Source organism: Halichoeres trimaculatus, unplaced genomic scaffold (assembly GCF_033239565.1).
Source record: "Halichoeres trimaculatus isolate MK-OKI-2021-1 unplaced genomic scaffold, fHalTri1.1 fHalTri1_scaffold_12, whole genome shotgun sequence".
Taxonomy (NCBI): domain Eukaryota; kingdom Metazoa; phylum Chordata; class Actinopteri; order Labriformes; family Labridae; genus Halichoeres; species Halichoeres trimaculatus.
The window spans coordinates 13889061-13909164 of NW_027437190.1; the positions used below are offsets into that span (position 1 = coordinate 13889061).

Here is a 20104-nt window from a genome sequence, read left to right on the forward strand (position 1 = left end):
CAGCCTCAGGTAAAGACAGACCCTATTTTCTGCCTGTTATGGCAAAGGTCCTCCTCTATCCATTCTGTTGGACTCAGCAGCACAACAGGATGTATAGCTTTGGCCGTCAAGAGCTGAGGAAAATTGCACGATTCAGGCCCACAGGACCCATCAGTATGGAAACCAATCCATCTGAAGCGTTTTGATACGGCTGCAGGTCTGCAGAAACCATCATCTCCCATTGTGGCAGAGCTCTGTCATGCATAGGCAGCACTCTCCATGTGAGGTCCAGTCTGATCCTAAAATAAGCTTTCCAGTGACTTTTCCATGGGAGGTATGAAATTACCACAATATAAATGGACAAGAGTTGCAGCCTTGCAGTCTATGACTCGTTTATATTTTCTCTGTTGGACCAAAAATATTCCAGGGCCAAAATGTTGCCTTAGTATGACCACCAGCATGGCAGCAGCTAAACGTGTTACCTGACATGACCCTCACCTCGTATGTATCGAGGTGGCCACACTTCAAAGAGGAGAGCAAGGGAAAAAAAAGAGAAACATGAAGGAGTTTGAGCTCTTGAGCAGTGAAAAGTGACGAAGAAAAGTGTTCGGAAAAAGAGATGTGCCGAGCGTGTACGGCGAGGGGGTGTGCGAGGGGGTAAATAAGGTCAGACGTGCCGTTGCCAGGACGACAACCAATCCGAAGCTGGGATTGGAGCCAAGCCAACACCCCACCCATCCATCCTTCGCTCCATCCGTCTTTTTTTTTTCCTGCATCCCACTGTCGGACAGCCTAAACCTCAGAGTAATGAGTGCTCTGCATGTTTCTGCAGTCTAAATGGAGCTGCAGTGTAAATACAGGGCTGATCTGTACAGGTGCCAGGCTCATATACATAGACCTGAACAGAGTGACGCTACCTCAACGCTCAGACGCTGCAGAGGCAGACAGTGGACACACACACACACACACACACACACACACACACACACAAAGAAGTCATGATTGGAGCTATCTATGAAATCTATCAGAGTGCATCGCTACAAAGTGGCAGCTGAGCTGATCTGCTGTGTCAACATCATTTGTCTCATGTTTATGTACCAACTTAGTCATTTGGGCCCTTAAGCTCTGCACACAGCGTCAGAGCAGATAAGTCGGGCTAAACAGAGGGTGTGGACAAATTGATGTCAACTTTTGAAGTAAACATCACTTAAAGTGGTCACGTTGGGTTCACGCCAGCGGGACGGATGATGTATGGTTGAGGTGGAGCTGGGCAATCATTTAACTGTTGGTTCTGCCAAAGCGCAATAAAAAGTGTGTCCTAATAAAAAACAAAAACAAATCTGTTCTCGTGGTTTAAAATGAAGCTGCCGTCATAATGGAAAAAATACATTAGGTACAAAAAAAATAATCTTTAAATAATTATTCACACTCTCAAGCATAAAAAATATGGAAATGTTTTTTGTGAACACTGAACTTGTTAAAAATTGCACTTGTTTTTATCCATCATATTCCATTAAAAAAGAAAAAAAAAGAAAATTAATGATTTATTTTTTCACCTTGGGTTTTCGGGAAGTGGGAAATTTTGTCATCCTTTTAAAAAATTACCAAACCATTGTTCAGACAAGGAAATTAATTCATAAAGACTGCTTCAACATCTTCTATCAATACCAAATTCAGGAGATTCTCTGTTTTGTGTCATAAATATGGGAATTATTCCTTTGAATTGCAGAAATTTTTCAATTTTCCAACAGTGTTGGACAAAAATGTTGGATTGCTTTTGAGCTTTCACTTAATTTAAAAACTGGCACTTTATGCTTTTATAGAAGACAAGCACCTGAACAAAAATGAAACCAACCTTTACAAAAAAGGAAAAAAGTTTTTTAATTTGATAAAAAAAAAGAGTGGTTTTAAATTAAGACATAGTTCATATTTTTTTCAATATGTATATATTTTTAACAAACCTTTAAAACCCAGATGACTTATGTTGTCTCAGTGTAACTACTGCCATCTGTCCCAAGACCCCACCTGTGTAAGTGGGTTAAAGGAGCACAGGTGAGCAACACCTCTCAAACACACACCACACACTCATTTGCTGAGATACACTCCTCAGTGTGGTGAAAAGGGCGCTCACAAAGCAAATACACGCAGCCGATAAATCAGCCTGGGCTTCGAGAATCCATCATGGAGTAAGTGGGTCACACTTTTGATGCTGTAGACACTCTTCCTTTTCTTTTTCTCACACTCTGTTTCTCCCCCTCTGTGTGTGATGTGAAGGTCAATGCTGGATAGGCAACATGAACTGTGTATCCCAGGTGCACTCCTTCTCCTGTGCCTGATTATTTGGTGGTTGTTAGCAGAGAAATGCCCAGTCAGAGATAACGCACACTCCTGCAGACACACTCTCTTAAGACACGTCAAGGAAACCTGCTCTAATACAGGCAACAGGCCTGAATTATTTAAACAGAGTGAAGGAGAGGAAAGGAGAAGATGGAGGGGGAAAGACTGGGGAGGCACAAGAGGTAAGGAGTAAATAGAGTCCGCTGGCCCCCTTTCAGTCCCTCTGACTCCTGGTGAACTTATTTAAAAAACTTCTACACTTGGTTTTCGCTCCCATCTGCTTTCTTTCAGCCCATCTTCACTGCTCTCATTTCCTCCCCCTGTCAGTGTGCCTACACCTTCTTGTCCTCTCCTCCAGCACCACCATTTCACCCACTTCTCCTTCCCTCCCCTCCTTCCCCTCACTCCGTCTTCCTCTCTGTTTATCTAAGCACTTTCACGGTCACTGCTTTGGAATCCCAGGAGTCTAAACTGGCCTCTCTCTCTCTCTCATACACTCACACACACACACACATGCACACATGCACACACACTCACAGGCGATCCATGCCTCTCTTTCCCCCATCTCCATCTTTCTCCGTCACAACCGTTAAGATTCATATCGGTTGGTGCATCGGGGGGTATGGAAGGTCCCCTTTATTCCCCCTCAAGGCAGCCAGCTTTGTCCTGCTCTAGTCACGCACAGCCACCCGGCTACCCCGCCCTCACACACACACACACACACACACACATACACTCACATATTCACACAAGAAGTATCACACTCACCTCAAAGGGACTAGAAATTAAATTTTTGACATTTTTCTTTTTTAACTCTTCCATTTGGCTTCCAGCCGGCTGAATATATGTTAGTTTAAGCTAGACACATCTCCAATTTATGACTCTTCTGTACAGCCTGTGAAATCAAATTCATGCTTTCAACTTTTGGGCTGATATAAGTAGAAGCCACTCTCTACCTCAAGGCCAGATGCCCCTGAGTTTCTTAGAAAAGACCAGTTGAGTTCCACAACACCGGTGAAGTGTTCAGCCACAATAAGAAGGAAAGAGCAGGAGGAGGGGTTGAGGAGCAAAAAGGAAGGAAGTGGCGAGGGTCAGGAGTAGCTGTGCAGACGGCGGTCTCACACAGGGGATAACAACAGCCTGACACTGGATCGGGATTAACTGATTAATTTAGGATTAAAGATGACTGGCCGCCACTTTAAGTAATGAACCACTGTGACCCAAAATTACAAGATTAACACGCACAAGGTACAGTGTTCAATCTTGTAGCGGCACAAATACCAGAGTAAATCACACAGCCACTTGTTTAGGTTGTGCTTTCATTTAAAACAACACAGCTCTTCTGTTCTCGCAGAAAAATCCATCAGGGGACCTCCTTTAATGTTGAAAAACGCAGCGAGTAAGGGATTTTCTGACTTTCATGACTAGGCGTTTGTCACCGGGTGTATTTTAAGGACAGAACGCAGATTAATTCCACAATCATAAACACGGAGCGTCTGCTGCACTGTTTTGGGAAGCGCGCTGCGTACAAGAACTCCATTTTCAGCTGAATAAGAGAGCAATGAGATTCATGAGTTCTGCTGCTACAAGGCCACAGCTATGGAGATTTGGGACGAGGCTACCCCCCCTCCTCTTTCATTCAGCAGAAAAAACACCAGCGCTCCTCTGGATGCTCTCTGACTGAGAATTACAGCCATCTGATCACTTCTGATGAAAATGACAAAACAGTTTTGGACAGAAACAGGAGGCAACTCACTTAAAGAATGACAGTGTCTCAAAAATGTGCAGTTTTACACTTTTAAAATGAATGACTAAGACTTTTTAGATTAGTCTAACCTCAGGGCAGTGAAGGGTTATTGTTTGCAGAGTACTTATCTCCATGTCTGATCACTGAGTCGTATTTCCTGCAAGTTATGAAACAGTGAAAAAAGCTTACAAGTACAGGTTGGACGCACCACTGAACTTACAGCACAACTGCAGATTGATCAAAGAACTGATTGAACAAAATATTGAGAGAAATGGAGCAACAGGGGCACAAAGAACAAGGAAGCAGAGAGAGAAACAGCGGTGAGAATATCAGGAGACAGAGCTCAAGCTGCACGTTACGCCACAGCTGAAAAATCATGTGGTACTGGTTATTGCGACAAAAAAATTACACATTAAGTACGCTGGCACACACACACACACACACACACACACACACACACAACACACCCTGAACCATATCTCATCATCTTTCAGAAGGACTCAAAAATCTGAGTGCAGGAATGTTTGGAGAAGTGGAAACCACATTCCATTCATATTTCAGCCATTTTTACACCAGTAAGGATATCACACTCACACACACAGACACAGACATTAACTGTGCATCCTGATTTCACTTTATACCCACAAAATCTGAGGGCACACGTTTCCGGTGTAAATAGCGACCAGATTCCATTCATATTTTGCCTTTTTTGTACAGGTATTGATATCAAATTATGCATCATGTGTATGCATAGACAGTGTACATAGTTAACTCTTAAACTGGCACACATGCACTCAGAAACCATATGTTAGCATTCATACATTAGCCAACACATTACCAAATTTCGCCCCTGGGATTAGGAAAGTATTCTTGAAAGGGTCTTGGTCAGGAACTTTTTTGGCTCGTTTTGGCTTAGGATATTCCATGCTTTAATAACACGACTGATATATGTTTGATAAATTCAAAATACAATAGGATCTCCTATGAGAATGTCACGATGCAAAATCCTCCATCACTGGTTAATTAAGATTAGATAAGCAAGTAAGGCTTCTACGGATGGGTACTGAATTCTGTACTTTTATGGGTACTGACTGACTTCAGTCAAAAGTACTGGGTACGGATTTACATTAAATCGAAACGTACTATGTTTAGTGCATCATTGTGACTGTGAGGGAGTCGAAGAGTAGGTCGTTTTCTATGCTGGACATAGGCACAGCATTGCAAGGTTATATATTTAGGAATAAATATGTTAAATTGAAAAAAATTTTTTTTACTGTTTAACAAATTTATATTTCTTAACCATATAAATGCAAAAAAATGTACCAAATAACTGGTACTGTTGAGTACCAATACTGATTTCCAGGTACCTGGCATCAGTATTCTATTGTTTCAAATGAGACAGGTAGCCATCCCCATGGGCTGCACATTATATCGTTTCAGTATCGTCATCGCGATACTGGCAAAAAAGGGAAGAAGGACAAATTTGTGAGCCACTGCACATCTGCTCATATTTAATAAGCATCCCTTTAAATATTATTTGGTCACGGATGGAAACTTAACAGATGGAATCTCTGTTTCACCTGACGTGGGAACAGTCACTTGCAGGAAATATTATAAATCAATATTAGTAATTAACAGATATCAACATGATTAAAACTCTTTGCTAACATACATTGTGTTCACAGAGGCAGAGAGAGACAGGGGTAGTGAGGTGAGAGTCTGTTTTTTTGTTAGGAGAATTTAGCTGAATAGAGTTAAGCGGCAAACTTGAGAAAATATCGCAATAAATACATTGCCGGAAACTAAAATGTTGCAAAATAATTTTTTTCCCAATATTATTAAGTAAGCAAGATAATTTATCTTGATTTCTGGTCATCTGAAGATGAAACTGTGCTCCTAAGAGACGAAAAGCATGATTTCTGTTGCTGGAGCCAGCACAAAGTCAAAAAGTTGTGAGGCATTGAGCCCAATCTGGGTGGAAATCTGTTTGGGGTGCAGAATAAGTTCTGAATTCAAGTTTTGATTTCTGTGGTGCCAGCGATGCAAAATCTGAACTTGTACCGGTGAGAATGACAATATCCCGCTGTACTGAAATGTTGTCCCCACCCCTAATGAAAAACCATACACAGAGTTTGCTGAGTCATCAAAAAAAAATAACACTCACAAATTTTGAGTTAGCATTAGATACCAAACTGCATTCATATTTTTACGGCTGTCACTGTGTGATATGCATAACCTCACAAGTGTGCACACACACACACACACAACAGGAAAAAGTGTCTGTCAGTTATAAATGTGGTGTGATTCCTACTGGGGCTCTCCCCTGAGTCCACGTAGCAGTGAGTGTGTGTGTGTGTGCGTGTGTGTGAGTGTGTGTGTCTATACCACACCTGTACAGCATCAGAGTGCATGTGTTTGTGTAGTGGGAGGGGCAAAGAGAGAGGGAGGGAGGGGTGGGCTGAGGGGTACTCCTCACGCCTGCTCGTGACAGTGATAGTAATACCTGCTGACATCCTTTCTTCCCTCTCCCTCTCACCTCATCCCTCCATCCCTGGGGGGCTTCCTGGGCTGTTTTGGGAGTTGAAATCTGTTGACTCCTTCCCCACCACCATCCTCTCCTTAACGCATTCTCCATCCCTCACTCCCTCCACTGCAGGTCTAATGTTTTTACAATCTCTGGGGGGCTGACGGGGGGGAAAGCAAGCTCAGAGGGAGAGTGCGTGTATTCATATGCGGTGTTATTGAATGTGTGAGTGTGTGTGTGGTATGCCAGCCCAAAATGAAACAGAGGAGAGGAATGTGAGTGTTTCACATCACTGGGGGGCTGGAAAGTGAGCTGTGCTGCCATTCTTCTGGGAGGCAATGCCAAAATAATATTAGTTTTTGTTCCACTGTGGAAAAGTCTCCAAAAAAAATCAAACAGCAGATGCAAAAAATTAACGGTCACGTGATCCATCTCGTCTGGAAATCACAGAATACAATATACATTTTTCAAGAGACACTGATGACAAAAACAGTTTCCTCTTGATGTCCTGAAAGATAAATCTGATAAGCATAATACCTAATGGTAAACACTTCAAAATGTACATATTTTCTGTGAATTAAAGGTAGAGTAAGTGTATAAACACAACTGTTTTATCACACAGGAGGTGCTATCAAGAAACATTTGCACTTTAATGAAGCCTCATGAGCTAACTAGCTAGCTAGCTTGCTCAAAGTTGACCACCTCTGCTTGCAAACTATGTTGCAGTGTCTTTTTATTTTTCTCCTTTTTCTACTCAGGGAATTTCTCATTTCCTCCTGTAAGTGCAGCCCTGTAATCTAATTTGTATGATTTAATTTGAAAGCAGAGCACTTTTTATCCATCAGCATCCCTTTCCGTGGCAGGATGCCTGTAGAGGTACACCCGTGCTATTCACATTAACTTCTCATGAGACATTTTCAAACTAGAGTAATAACACTGTGAGTTCTAGTTAAAAACAGCTGCATGTTGTTTTTGGCTAATGCTAATAGCCGTACATACTTAAAGCTCCTGTGAGGAGTTTTCAACAGGTTATGAAACAATTGGAGATAATACTGATGGCTACTCATGACTGAGAAAAGCAAACAAGACCATCATCAGCAGACTGACTGTTCATACAAAAGTATTTTTTAAAGTTGAAAACTATGGCAGGGGGTAGGTGTCATATAAAGTGCCATGGATATCACCTTTTTAAAACATTTTCCCAGGCAAAAATTCTCAAATACTGACACATCTGCAAGTTTCTATAACACAAAATGAGATGGGATGTAAGATTCAGCTTTGTCCACAGGTGGCACAAACACTTAAAGAAAACAAAAGCACCACACAGGAGCTTTAATGAAGCATATGCCACTCATATGGACTCTTTTGTTGACTCTCTTGAGCACGACTTGTGAACACAAGATGTGCAGCTGCCATCACATTCTTTATGTGTCTGCAGAGCATTAAAGCAGTAAAACGGCACAAACTCCTCATAAGTTCATTTAAATTAAAAGTTAAAAATAGACGTTTATATTCCTATTCAAGCACTTGGTGCAGCATTCCAGTGTCTAACTTCATCCATGTGATCGCAAAGACATTAAAAGTCTGTTTTGGAGCAGCAGTCCATAAGTGTCTTTGCAGGCTTGGGGTAAGATGGCAAACATGTCTCAGTCGCCTCCTGACAGCCCGGGTCTTGTATGGTACAATAATCCAGGTTTCTGCTCTAGCCTTCTGCTCCGGCTGGGTCAATACTAATTCAATTTCTGTCTCAGGGAATTCCCAGGTTGCCTCTTGGCAGGATTTCTGAGCTGAGTGGAAGAGCATTGTGTGAGGTTATATGTACTTGAGAGTGTGTGTCTGCCTGTTTTTTTGTGTATGCACAGGTGTGTGTGTGTTTGTTTGAAACTCTTTTGGCAGATTGCGTTGTTTTGATCGAGCTTAAATTGAAAGCCTTTCCCACAATTTGGAGTTTACATATTCTCACGCCACAATTTAATTGTTGTTTTGCATGTCAGAGGAATACACAGTTGGCTTGACACTTTCAACAATGCCAGCTCATTGTGTGCCGTGAATGGATGAATGAAAGTGCTCCCGCTCGGAGCCCTTCGCCACCATAGCCGCCCTCTTCACACACATACCACACAGCGGCCATTTTGTGCCAGAGCCAGGCCGGGCTGTGCCAAGCAAGCGGCAGATGACACGACATTGAACCCCATTCCCTTCCACAGCTGTTCCACCTCACTCGGAGACATTCACACAATACAACTTATTACAGCTTAATGCAGCTTAATATTGATGTATGTGTGTACACAGGCAAACAGGGCAGCAGCGATGGGGAGAGAGAAATTGGGAAAGAGACGGGTCCATATGCAGTCTAGCGATAATGCGAGAAGCTGATGATAATATCTGGGTGTTAAATTGGTATCGATTGACTAAATATCCTGACCAGGAGGAGAGAGCGGCCGTCCTTTCATGCTTGTTCACCGTGTCTGCTCCGAGCCGCACTGTGACTATCTGATCCATTTTAATACAGACATCCTGACTGCTGCTAGGCCTCGAACCAAAACTCATTTCCAGCACAGTGTGCACACGTCTCCCTGTGTTTGTGCATCTCTGCTTTTAATTCAGTGATAAAGAGGAATTTGTTGCGCTGCTTTTAAGTTGTCTTACAAAATGAAGGATAACTGAAATAAAAAAGGAGGCAGTGTCAGTAACTTGAGCCTATTCTTACTCATAATCTTTTATCTGCACACCCCTCCTTTAAAAACCCACAGCATCCAAAGGCAACAACAACGCCTTTCTCCCTCCAACACTTCAGTCACACCTAAAATCAACTCATGAGTGGAAACAAAACAATGACCTATTTAGGCAGGAGGCCAGCACAGTGGTTGGTAAATGTTCTCACAGCCACTTCCACCGCTGGCCGGAATTTAGTTTTTTTTTCCAGTCAAAGGCACTTTCACTACAACTCGATGTGAGCGGAAGAAAAAAAATCACAAAAAAACAAAGGAAAAAAGAAAAGAAAACTAGCATGAATCATGTGTGAGGTCACAAATGAATCAAATCTTGGAGTGTTGTGTACCCAGCTACATTTCTGGGTTTTGTTTTTCCCAGAAGTGAAATTTATCACCCTCCCATCTTTTCTCAAGGAAACAAAGAGTTCCTTTTTACGCAAAGCAGCAGGTCACTTCCACACACACACATACACACACACATACACCTCACAGAGCCATTGTCCCTCCAAAAATCAACTTCAACCGGCAACAAAGTCCTCGAGTGTCAATGCACAAGCGCAAAAATCAGCAAAATCACTGCCCGGCATTGTTTTCCGACAGTGATGAAGAAGCTCAAGTGTACACACAGTTAACTCATCCACAGTTTGCCCTCCAGATAATACACTCAATAGCACAAACAAACAGACAAAGCACATTTACAAAGACAGATAAGGTACACAATCAGCAAACAAACACATCTCAGGATCTACACACAGGGACACAGCGCCGCAGCGAGTGAGACAATAGGCGTTGACACAGAAAAGGGAGAGAGACACTGACACTGTGATGACAGATGAGGAGGGTGAGGAGGGAGAGGAATGGGTGAGGAGGGAGAGAAGGGGAGAGACTGCTTTGTTAGCAGGACAGGGAATAAAGTGGTAATTACCTCACTGTGGGTTTGTTGATTATAGTTCAGCCAGGTTCTCCATGTTAATCATTTACCAGGGGAAGACAGAGATTAGTACAGAGACAGACGCACAGAGGAGAGATAGCAGACAGTGCGAGAAAAATATTCATTTGCATGCACACACACACACACACACACACACACACACACCACAGTGGAGGAAGAGCTGCAGACACGCTGGCTGCTGGAGGAGAAATAATAAAAAGATATAAAAACAGAAATCAGTCTGGGTGTGCAATCATCGTCATGACAAGGCACCATTACGAACGCTGTCTGCTTTCACTTTACTGTACACTGCATGTGTGTCTCCAAGTGTGTGTGTGTGAGAGAGAAGGTGTGGCATGCACAACGTGATTTACCTTGGTATTTAAACTAGATCATTCATGAGTGCACACGGAGGGAAATGATGCATAAACAGAGTGGAGATTACACGGAAGACTTATGAGGGCTGCTTTCAATAAAGATACAGAAAACCAATACAAATATTCATCTCCTCACGCACCGTTTAAACATGCCCCACTGGCTTGGAGCTCGGCTTAAACCTTTGCCAGAAAAAGGGGGGAGAGACGGAGAGAAAGAAAGGGGGAGAGGGAGAGTTCAGCAGGGTTTGGACTGGGCTGGGGTTTGTTTTAAATGTGTGTCCAAACTTGCTGAAAGCGTACAAGTGTGAGCAAGAGAGATAAACAGGTAAGAGAAATTGGTTATAATACTCCTATTGTGCATTATAGCGCCATGTAAATTCTCAAATCTGTTATTAACACCCGGCTAATCCACTGTTCTGCGAGAAAGAGAAAAACAAGAGGAGTCAGGAAGCAGGAGTCTCAAGTTTGATCCAGATCCAGAGGAACTGTTGCAACAAGTCTGCCTCCTGCCATGTCGGATAAGAGAGGAGAGCAGTATTAGAGGTGTGAGCCAAGAACAAGGGTAAGTCAAGGGACAGGGAAATGGAGTAGCTTATTTAAGGTGCAGCTTTGGGTGACATTTATTCTTGTTAGAGGTGTGTGAGCAGCCCTTATATAGACCGTAAAAGCCTCCTTCAAGTCATCTCTTGCAGAAAAAAAAGAGAGGTAATTCAATCCGTAAAGTTTTGGAGCTCTGAGTAAACTTTTTGACACCTCCTGAGTGAATTTATGAGGATGAATGAAGCACAAGGAGCAGACACTGTTGGATCAGCAAATCTGGCAAGTCAACTTAGTTGGTCCAACAGGTTTTAAAGCACACGGTGGTACAAAGAGGGGGCTTAATACACCTATAAACTAGCCTGAGCGAGCTACTCAAGGAAGCGCTGAGGTCTACTGTCAGCACACACACAAAAACACATACTCAAGTTCAGAGCCCTCTGGTTATAATATTTTACTAACCTTTAACTGCTCCAGGAAGTAAAAAATAATTTCTCTTCTAATAAGGAGCTATCGCTCTGAGAGAAACGTTGTAATAAAACTGAGAACGATCGTAAACTCTGTTCATAAAATCATAAAAGAGGGCAATCGAACCACTTGAGCCTCGCAAGGAGAAAGAGACCTGCGTATCTGATTCTACCATGTTCGACGCTGACCCTGCAGTCAGTCTATCACTTTCATTTCAAAGCCCCATTTTTCAATCTGGAGGGTGCTAAATGTGTGCCAGTTAAAGTGTTTCGCTGAGCCTTTGTTACAGCCATATAAGCCGGGAAAGAACAGAGCAACAAGGCCCTTCAGTCTCCACTTCACTGCCCCCGCTTCATTAAAAACCATAAATCTAGATGTCGAAGGAAAGGTGATGGCAAGAGAATGTCTTCAGTCTTTGTATTAAGGGGAAACTGTTTTCTCACCAGCTACAGTTGTGTTACATATGAGCAAGACCTTTCATTTAACAAGTGTACCTACAGCTAGCTCCACTGTCTCTTACGCTACTCTGGCTAATTTAACAGTGACAAGAGTAAGGTGCTACATATCCAACATTTACATGGTCAGAAACGAGCAGAGCGGGTAGAAATAAAAGAGGTTGTGTTAACATGTTTCAGTTAGTTTAAAGCATTAAAACCTAAATAAATTGATTTTTTGGAATCTTCAATAAAGGAACAGTCTGTATCATGTGGCGCTGGCAGACAATAAGCTAACAGCAGCATAAAGTAGACTAAGCTTGTCAGAGCAACATTAGCATGAATTTGTATGTTTCTGACAACCTCAAGTTTTAAAATCAAAAGTTCACGCTCTAATATTTGTCCTGTATGGTACTCCATAAACTCCTAAAGCTCAATCTAGCTTTGAAGCTAAATACCACACAAGCAGACAACTCTGTGACTAAAAAAAAAAAAAAAAAAAGGGTTAATTTGCTAGCTGTCAGACCAAAAGTGCTAGCTGAAAGATGCTAATTGCTCTACACAGCCAAAGGGAACAGAAGTCTGATATTTATTTGGGCCAATTTCACATAAAAGCTGTAAGAGCTATTGTGCACATAATTTATTTTATCAATGTTGCTTCAAGAAATGATCCAAAAGCCTCTCACTTTGTTAAACAACATTTTAAACATTATAACAAAAGATACATGTGTTTTGTTTCCTGGTAATTTTGAGTGCCTTCTGTACCACTTGTGATGAGCAGATTCTTGGACACTCCACTGCAGCACTAAGCCAACAAAAGCCTTCCTCTCTCCTCCCTGAGTCTCTCTTCCTCAGCCAGGCTACATTTACAGGCCTCAGGACAACCTGGCTGGCTGGCCAGCAGCTAATACAAAATATGGTATGGGAAAATGACTGAAGCTCAACTAATCACACCGCCAATATCCATCGCTGGGCAGGAGGGAGCTGTGAGAGATAAAGGGGCTGAAGGGGTGGACGAGTGTGGAGGAGAAAAAATGAAAAGGAGAGGAGGATGTAACAAGGGAGGTAATGAAGACTAAGAAGAGGAGAGGAGAGGAGAGGAGAGGAAAGGAGAGGAGAGAGGAGAGAGGAGAAGGAAAGAGAGTCCTAGCAGTAAACCCAGGGGATTGTGCACCGGGTGCAACATCATGGCTCTGTTGATAGCTTTGTGATTGGGTGGTGTTGCTGATGAGAGTGATTCTCTGCCACAGTGGGTTACCACTGCGCCGTGATGCTGATGGCATTGTGATTGTGTGGTGTTGCAGCCGACTGTGTGGCTCTGCCACAGGCTGTGACCATTCATCCTTGAATCTCTGGGGGACAAGAAGGTGCTTCCTAATCCTCACGGCGTTCCTCCACAACACATTTCTGTTGGATCCCAATTACAGGACAGGGTTTTACCCGCCTGGGCACACTGAGCATAACCTCGGCTGACTTGAGTACAGGATGAGTCCTGCAGACCTGACAAAGGAGTCTCCGGGGAAATTATTCCTCCCAGGAGTCATATTTTTGCCACAATTTGTGCATCCAGAAATGTAAAACACAAGTGAATCTGTGATTTAGGAAGAGGTCTCTGTGGCCAGCGGCTATTAAGACGGAAGGTCATCCATCTTAAAGACCGTTGAGGGAATTAGGGCCTGGAGGAGAGCGAGAGTCTCTAAATAACTGGTGAGGGAATGGTGGATGTGTTATTTTGGGGAGTAGCCTTACTGGCCCTGCAGGTCCTGAACCACAGCCCTTCAATTTAGCAGACTGGAACACCTGGATCAGCAGGTGAGCCTGACTCTGCCTTGCTAATGGCCCCTATCAACCCATTACACACACATACACACACTGACAAACATACACACCATCCTATTACCTAACTACATATTATCTTACATCCAGCCACTCTTTAGCCTTTAATGCGCACCTGTGTGCTCAGAGCAGGATCTAGGACACTACTCAGAGTAGAAACCCTCACTTCTGACACGCTGCATGTAGCATTATCAGCCTCGGACAGGTGAAAGCCAGGGTTAGTCACAGTGATAAAGATAACTACCTGCACTGGAGGGTGACATCTGGCCACACTGTCTTAAATGAATCACTGTATCCTCACAGTTCAGTTCAGCTCACTAAGTCAACAGTAAGAAACCCGTCTGATAGCTCTGGGGTTGGTTCAGGTTTGAGATAATCACACCTGCTCTGCACCCCTCTTCAATTAAGAGCACGAGGACGTGATCTGCAGCATAGCAGAGATTCTTCCAGCAGACTAAAGCCTGACTCATTTAGGAGGAATTATTGTGGTAGTTGTGCAATGAGAAGGCAGAGCAAGTTCAGACCGGCAAAGTCTGTTGTATGCAAAGTAAGATCACATGAACTGATTTTAACCCTCTCAAATGAAGCCCCCTTTTCAATGTGAAGTAGCCTGAGACAAAATACTTTTAGAGTGGACAGGAGCATCACTGCGCGCCCAGTGTTTCCTCACCTCGTGTTTGTAGAATTCCAGTACACGATGTGTCTCTTTGCCACAGCAGCAGAGATGATGTTACAGAGGAAGATCATTGCTTTCCAGGCAGGCAGATTCCCCGGGGTCCACATCCTGACCGCCGCAGGGCCCGAGGTGAGGCTGTGCGCGCGTGCACAGAGTGTAACGTGCAAATCAGGTGAGGAGACCCGACAAGGAAGAGAGGAAGAGCGCGTGAACAACTTTTCCAGCCCGTGGATATACCCACTCATGAACAAGAGTCCAACTTCTGCGCTATCTGCTGAAAAAGTCTCGCATGATGTCAAAAAGGTAAAGTCGCTAAAGAGGGTTAAATCACAGGCTGCAGGGAGGAAGGTGTGGACCTCCAGAGTGGAAGATTCCTGGGTGTTTGTCCACAGTCCGCATAATAACTTTGGGTTTATAAACTGAAAAATACAAACCAAAAAAAGAAAGAGGCTAAATTTGAGAGCAGAGGTCACGGGTTCGAGTGTAGCCTTCAGTTATGGGTCAGACTATCAATTGAAACTGCCAGCTGGTTTGGCAGCAACAGGCTGCGGAGTACTGGAAGGGCGGGTCCGCTCAGCAGAGGGCGGTGCCCGGCAAACTTTGAGCCAATCAGCTGTCAAGGGTGTGGTGATGTGTGGTGCGAAGTTAAATCCTTGTGAGGTGCGCCGACTGGTGTGGGGAGACCGTCTGTCACTGTTCCAGTTTTCAGCAGAGCCTGGGACCATCTGTCCTCTTTTCCCCTCTAATAGCCTGACTGATGAGGAGCTGAGCAGTTAAATTTATATAAACCCTGGCTCAAACACATCTTCAGCTAATTGTTTTAGTGTTTTGCTCCAGGGCACTAGGGCAAAGAAGTGGTTTTTAGCAGCCTTGTTTTAGCAAACTGTTATTTCCATGTAATCTTCCATTTTGACCTTTCAAGTTGTAGGTACTGAATCCAAATGAAGGGCAACGTAGGGTTAAGTGAGGCGTTCAGGTACCCATCATGCAAGGTTTTCAAAAAGGAGTAAGCCACTCAACTCTTGTGACACGCACTAAGTGTCCACAAAGTCCATATTTAGAGCATTTACACTTGTCTATGGGAAGTGTGTGTGTGTTTGTGTGTGTGTGTTTATCAGTATTAATTCTTTGCTTGTTGTCAGCCGCCCCAGGGGAGGATGTAGCGACAGTAATCACTATGCCTCCATGGGCGAAAGCCACTGGTGGTCCTTTCTAATTATCTGATTCCCTAAGAATGTGTGTGGGCTTAAATGTGTGTGTGTGTGTGTGTGTGTGTGTGTGTGTGTGTGTGTGTGTGTGTGTGTGTGTGTGTGTGTGTGTGAGATCACTCACTTGCTCTGCTGTTGCTCCAGCACTATCACTCATGCAGACAAAGCCACACTGATAGCCTGCTTGTGCCACACATTTGGCTATTTCCCTCCTGAAGGACCCCCTTCCCTGTCATGCTTTTCCCCTGTCTTTAATCGAGTGTGTGCGTGGTTCAAGTTCTACATCTGCGTGTGGCACTACCAAGACTCATTAGCTCACTTCCTGGAGGTCCTGATCATTAATTTCCCATGATGCCTCGGTGCTCCTGTGTGGCTAATTTGTCCCCAGCGAGCTAGCTCTCCCTCTGCAGACATCGAGCGGAGCACAGAGGAGCTGCTCACTCTGTGGGGTTCTCCCCCTTCTCTCCTTCATTGTGATTGATCTGTAACACCAGACAGTCCCTAACAAATTTTGTAAGTGCCGGCGGTTAATAATACTTTGGGAAAATTAATTCCACTTGGTCTCTTTTTCTCTAAAAAAGGTCATAAACTTTCAATTTAGAATTGTCTACAGATTAAAACAGTTTAGGTATTCTGCAGCGAACTCTTCTGTCTCCCTCTATAAATTGACCAGTTCCCCCTCTTGACTTAGATTGGTCTGTAGAGAAAACTGCTTATATTCAGCTCATGTGAGCACAAATCTAAACGTTCACTAAAATAAGACAGCTCCATCTATTTCGCTCATACTCGTTGGAAATGTGTTTTTCAGCTCACAAACTTTACAGGTCCCATCATCCTCTTACCCTCCAAATCTTCCTCCTCTTCTCTTGTATATTTGTTTCACCTCCTGTGTGTCTGCTATCCATCATTATCAGCAGTCTTTCCTGAATCTTTTTCCTCTTTTTTTTCCTTCCCTTCTATCCATCATCCATCCTAATCTTTCCTCACATTGATCTTCTCATTATGGCTCAAATATGTTTTCCCCCATCTCTTGGCGCAATTTATTTCAGCAAACATTCTCTGTAATTCCACAAAATCTTAACTTAACTCCCTTTTATTTACCTTCAATTGGAAAAAAAAGCACACAAAAACTCTAAAAAAAAAAAACTACAACTGGCTTATCAATGTAAGCAAATAGCATCACAACAGTCTCACATATTTTTAAAAAACTAGCCCTAAATGCTTATTTATTTAAACAGTAATATGCTGTTTTCTTCACCAGAGATTTTGATTTTCATAACTGCCTAACTTGAGAAAAAAAAGTGAATCCGTGTAAGACCTCATGCCTCACTGTGGGCTAAGAGGCTGATAGAGAAAAAAGGATTTTGGAGCTTTTAAAGCAACTCAAATGGAGCTAAAAATGATTCATGAAAATGTCAACCCAAAGTCCAGGCCATATTGATTTTCTCCAGTTTTCTGTCATGTGTTAAAAGTCAGAAATTATTTCTGCCATTTTGCTCTGGGTTTGAATGGTGACATTTTCATCAGTTAACATGCTTATTTCAGATCTGTGTGTGTGTGAAGGAACAAAGGGTTCAGCTGTTTAATTTTTCCTTCATAAGTTTGTACAGGTTACAAAAAAAGGTGTCCAGGCGTGAAGTAAGCCTCCAGAACATTTTTCCTGGTTCCTGATTCTTCGAATAGATTCTTCATCTCTCTGGGGCTCTGTGGACAGAGACCATCCATCCGAAACATATTCCTGCTTTGGGTGTTTTGATGAAAGTTGAGGAGTTTGGTGCTGAAGTCCCCTTTGGATGTCCAAGTCCGATGAGATCTGGTTGCAAAAGCTAAAGCATAGCAGGCAATGACCTCTTTTACCCTTAATGCATTCGGTAATTTTATTAATGCTGTTAACACTTGGAAGAAAAAAAACCTGAAAAAGTCCCAAAATGTTTGATGTGGGCAGCGTGTACACATACAAACAGCTGGGATTTTCACCCAGACTTCTTGCAGGACTTTTCAGCCATTCCCCGCTGTGAATTTCAGCAAGAAGTGGGAGAATATGAAACTGCAGTTGGAGATATTCTGGAATATTCTACAAAAGCAAGTGAGCAAAGTAATGAAATTCACATCGTGTGACCAGGGCAAGCCTGGAGGGACAGCAAACATGGCAGGATGAATAAAAACATCAAAGATTGGAGGAGAAGAATCGATTTCAAGACAAGAAAGGAAAAGGTGTCTGCACATGCGTCAGTTTACACACAGCTTTGGCCTTTGTTGTTTTTGTACGCCACTTTGTCGTAAACGTCTTGCCCAGTAGTAAACTCTGAACTCACTGACTCACAGACCAGAAGCACATTCCTGGTTAGTGTGCGTACCATAACCACAGTCACATCATCACGTTTGTGAGCTCTCCAAAATAGACTTCACAAAGCCAAATAAAAAACACTTCCTGTGAGCTTACAGACATTCTTATTTCTGAGTTTTGTGACACAATAATGCGACTTTTTGGCCTCTTTTATGTCTTATTATGTCATTTATTCTAAAATCTGAGAACTTTTGTTTTTGTGTTAAATGTTGACACAAATCTGTCCAACTTTTGACTGCTTGGTGGAAACTATTAACACTGTACTTTAGCACAACTTCGTACTCAAGATCTTTATTTATGTATAAATCTTTCCAAGCATTGTGATGTCATCAAAGTTTGTCCCATTTCTCGTATTAATACTATCTCAAGGTCAACCACACTCTCGCACCCTGCACTTTTGCCATTAGGAATGGGTACCTTTCACATTTGAAACAATACGGTACGATATGATTCCCAATACCTGGCAATCAATATTGGTACTCAACGGTACCAGTTTTCGGTTCTTTTGTGTGTGTATGTTGAGTACCAATATTAATTTGTTCAATAATAAAATGTAAATTCTTTTTAATTTAAAAACATATTTATTCTTCAATATATAAACCTGTAATGCTGTGTTCATGTCCAGCATGGAAAATCACCTTCTCTTCCACTCCCTCACAGTCACAAGGATGCATTCAGGTACATAAACATGGTACCTTTTGATTTTACATGAATCGGTACCCAGTACTTTTGACAGAATTTGGTCGGTACCTATAAAAGTACCTAATTCGGTACCCATCCCTAGTTGCCATTGAAGTTCTTGTGAGTTTCCTGGCTTCAGGGTGGACACTGGATTGGACCACTGCGGCTTTTGTAGCACACTTTTGGTTTCATGTCTTGAATTGTAAGACTCAAGCCCACCCCCTCTCTGAAAACCTTACTCTGTCAGAGGCATGTGAACAACTCTGCACTGCAAAAAAACCCTAAATCTTATCAAGGGTTTTTGTCTACTTCTAAGTAAAATTGTCTTGTTATACTTGAAATGAGCCACACACAACTGGTCAGTCTTGCAAAATATGTCTTGTTTCAAGTTATTTAAAGACAAAAATGAGGTCTGAATTATTTGAAACGAGTAAAAAAAATCTGCCAATGGAACAAGGAAAGTTGCTCGAAAATTTGCTTGAAACTAGAATAGCGTCTCAATACAGGTAACTTCTCTTGTTCCATTGGTAGATTTTTTAAAAACTTGTTACAAGCAATTCATGCCTCATTTTTGTCTTTAAATAGTTTGAAACAAGACATTGTTCCAGACTGTTCAGGTAAATGTGGCGCAGATTAAGTCTAAAAAGACAATTTTTCCTCAAAATAAGGCAAAATCACTTGATAAGATTTCAGTTTTTCCAGTGTGGAACATGTCAATGACCATGAATGTTCAATTTTTCATGTTCTGGGTTCTTGTAGTCACAGTACATGAAGTTTACATGTGCTATTATAATGATATTTCCCAATTGTCATTTCAAAATCTGGATATCTCTCCAAGTGTTTTTTCTTTTTCGGTTTTCTTGTTGTTCCCCCTTCTTCTCCATGTCTCTTCATAGCATCACTTGTTCCCTCTCCCTCTTCTGTAGTACAGGAGTGTCAGTAGCCTCTAAATCCTGTTATCTCCACATATACAGGCTGACACCAGCCACTCGCCAGAGCTGTAATCACTACCATACACAAAAATATACACTCACAGCACACATACTCACACACAGCACGTCACACTCCTCTCCCTATACCACTCTGCTTTTCCTGTAGTACAACACACACACACATAGACCAGCAAACAGGGACTGGCCCGTTCCTCTGTTGCCTGATGTTTTTGGTGTCTCACTGTTTTGATCGGCCTGCATGTTGCAGCACATCTCATCCTGTCTATCACTCGTCTTTTGAGAGCTCCTGCCTCTTGTAAGATATGTCGTATTTACCTGTCACTCTCCTCTCTCCTCACTCCCTTTTCACTCCTCC

General features: G+C 42.6%; 1 protein-coding gene across 1 annotated transcript in view; it reads right to left on the bottom strand.

Annotated features, from left to right (window-relative positions):
• The window catches only part of efna4 (ephrin A4), a 41335-nt gene extending 26216 nt beyond the window's left edge, over positions 1-15119 (bottom strand). The window contains exon 1 of the mRNA XM_074683860.1: positions 14555-15119. Coding sequence (XP_074539961.1) covers positions 14555-14805 — 251 coding nt within the window. The 5' untranslated portion in view covers positions 14806-15119. The remainder of the gene's footprint in view (positions 1-14554) is intronic.
• Positions 15120-20104: the final 4985 nt, after the last annotated feature.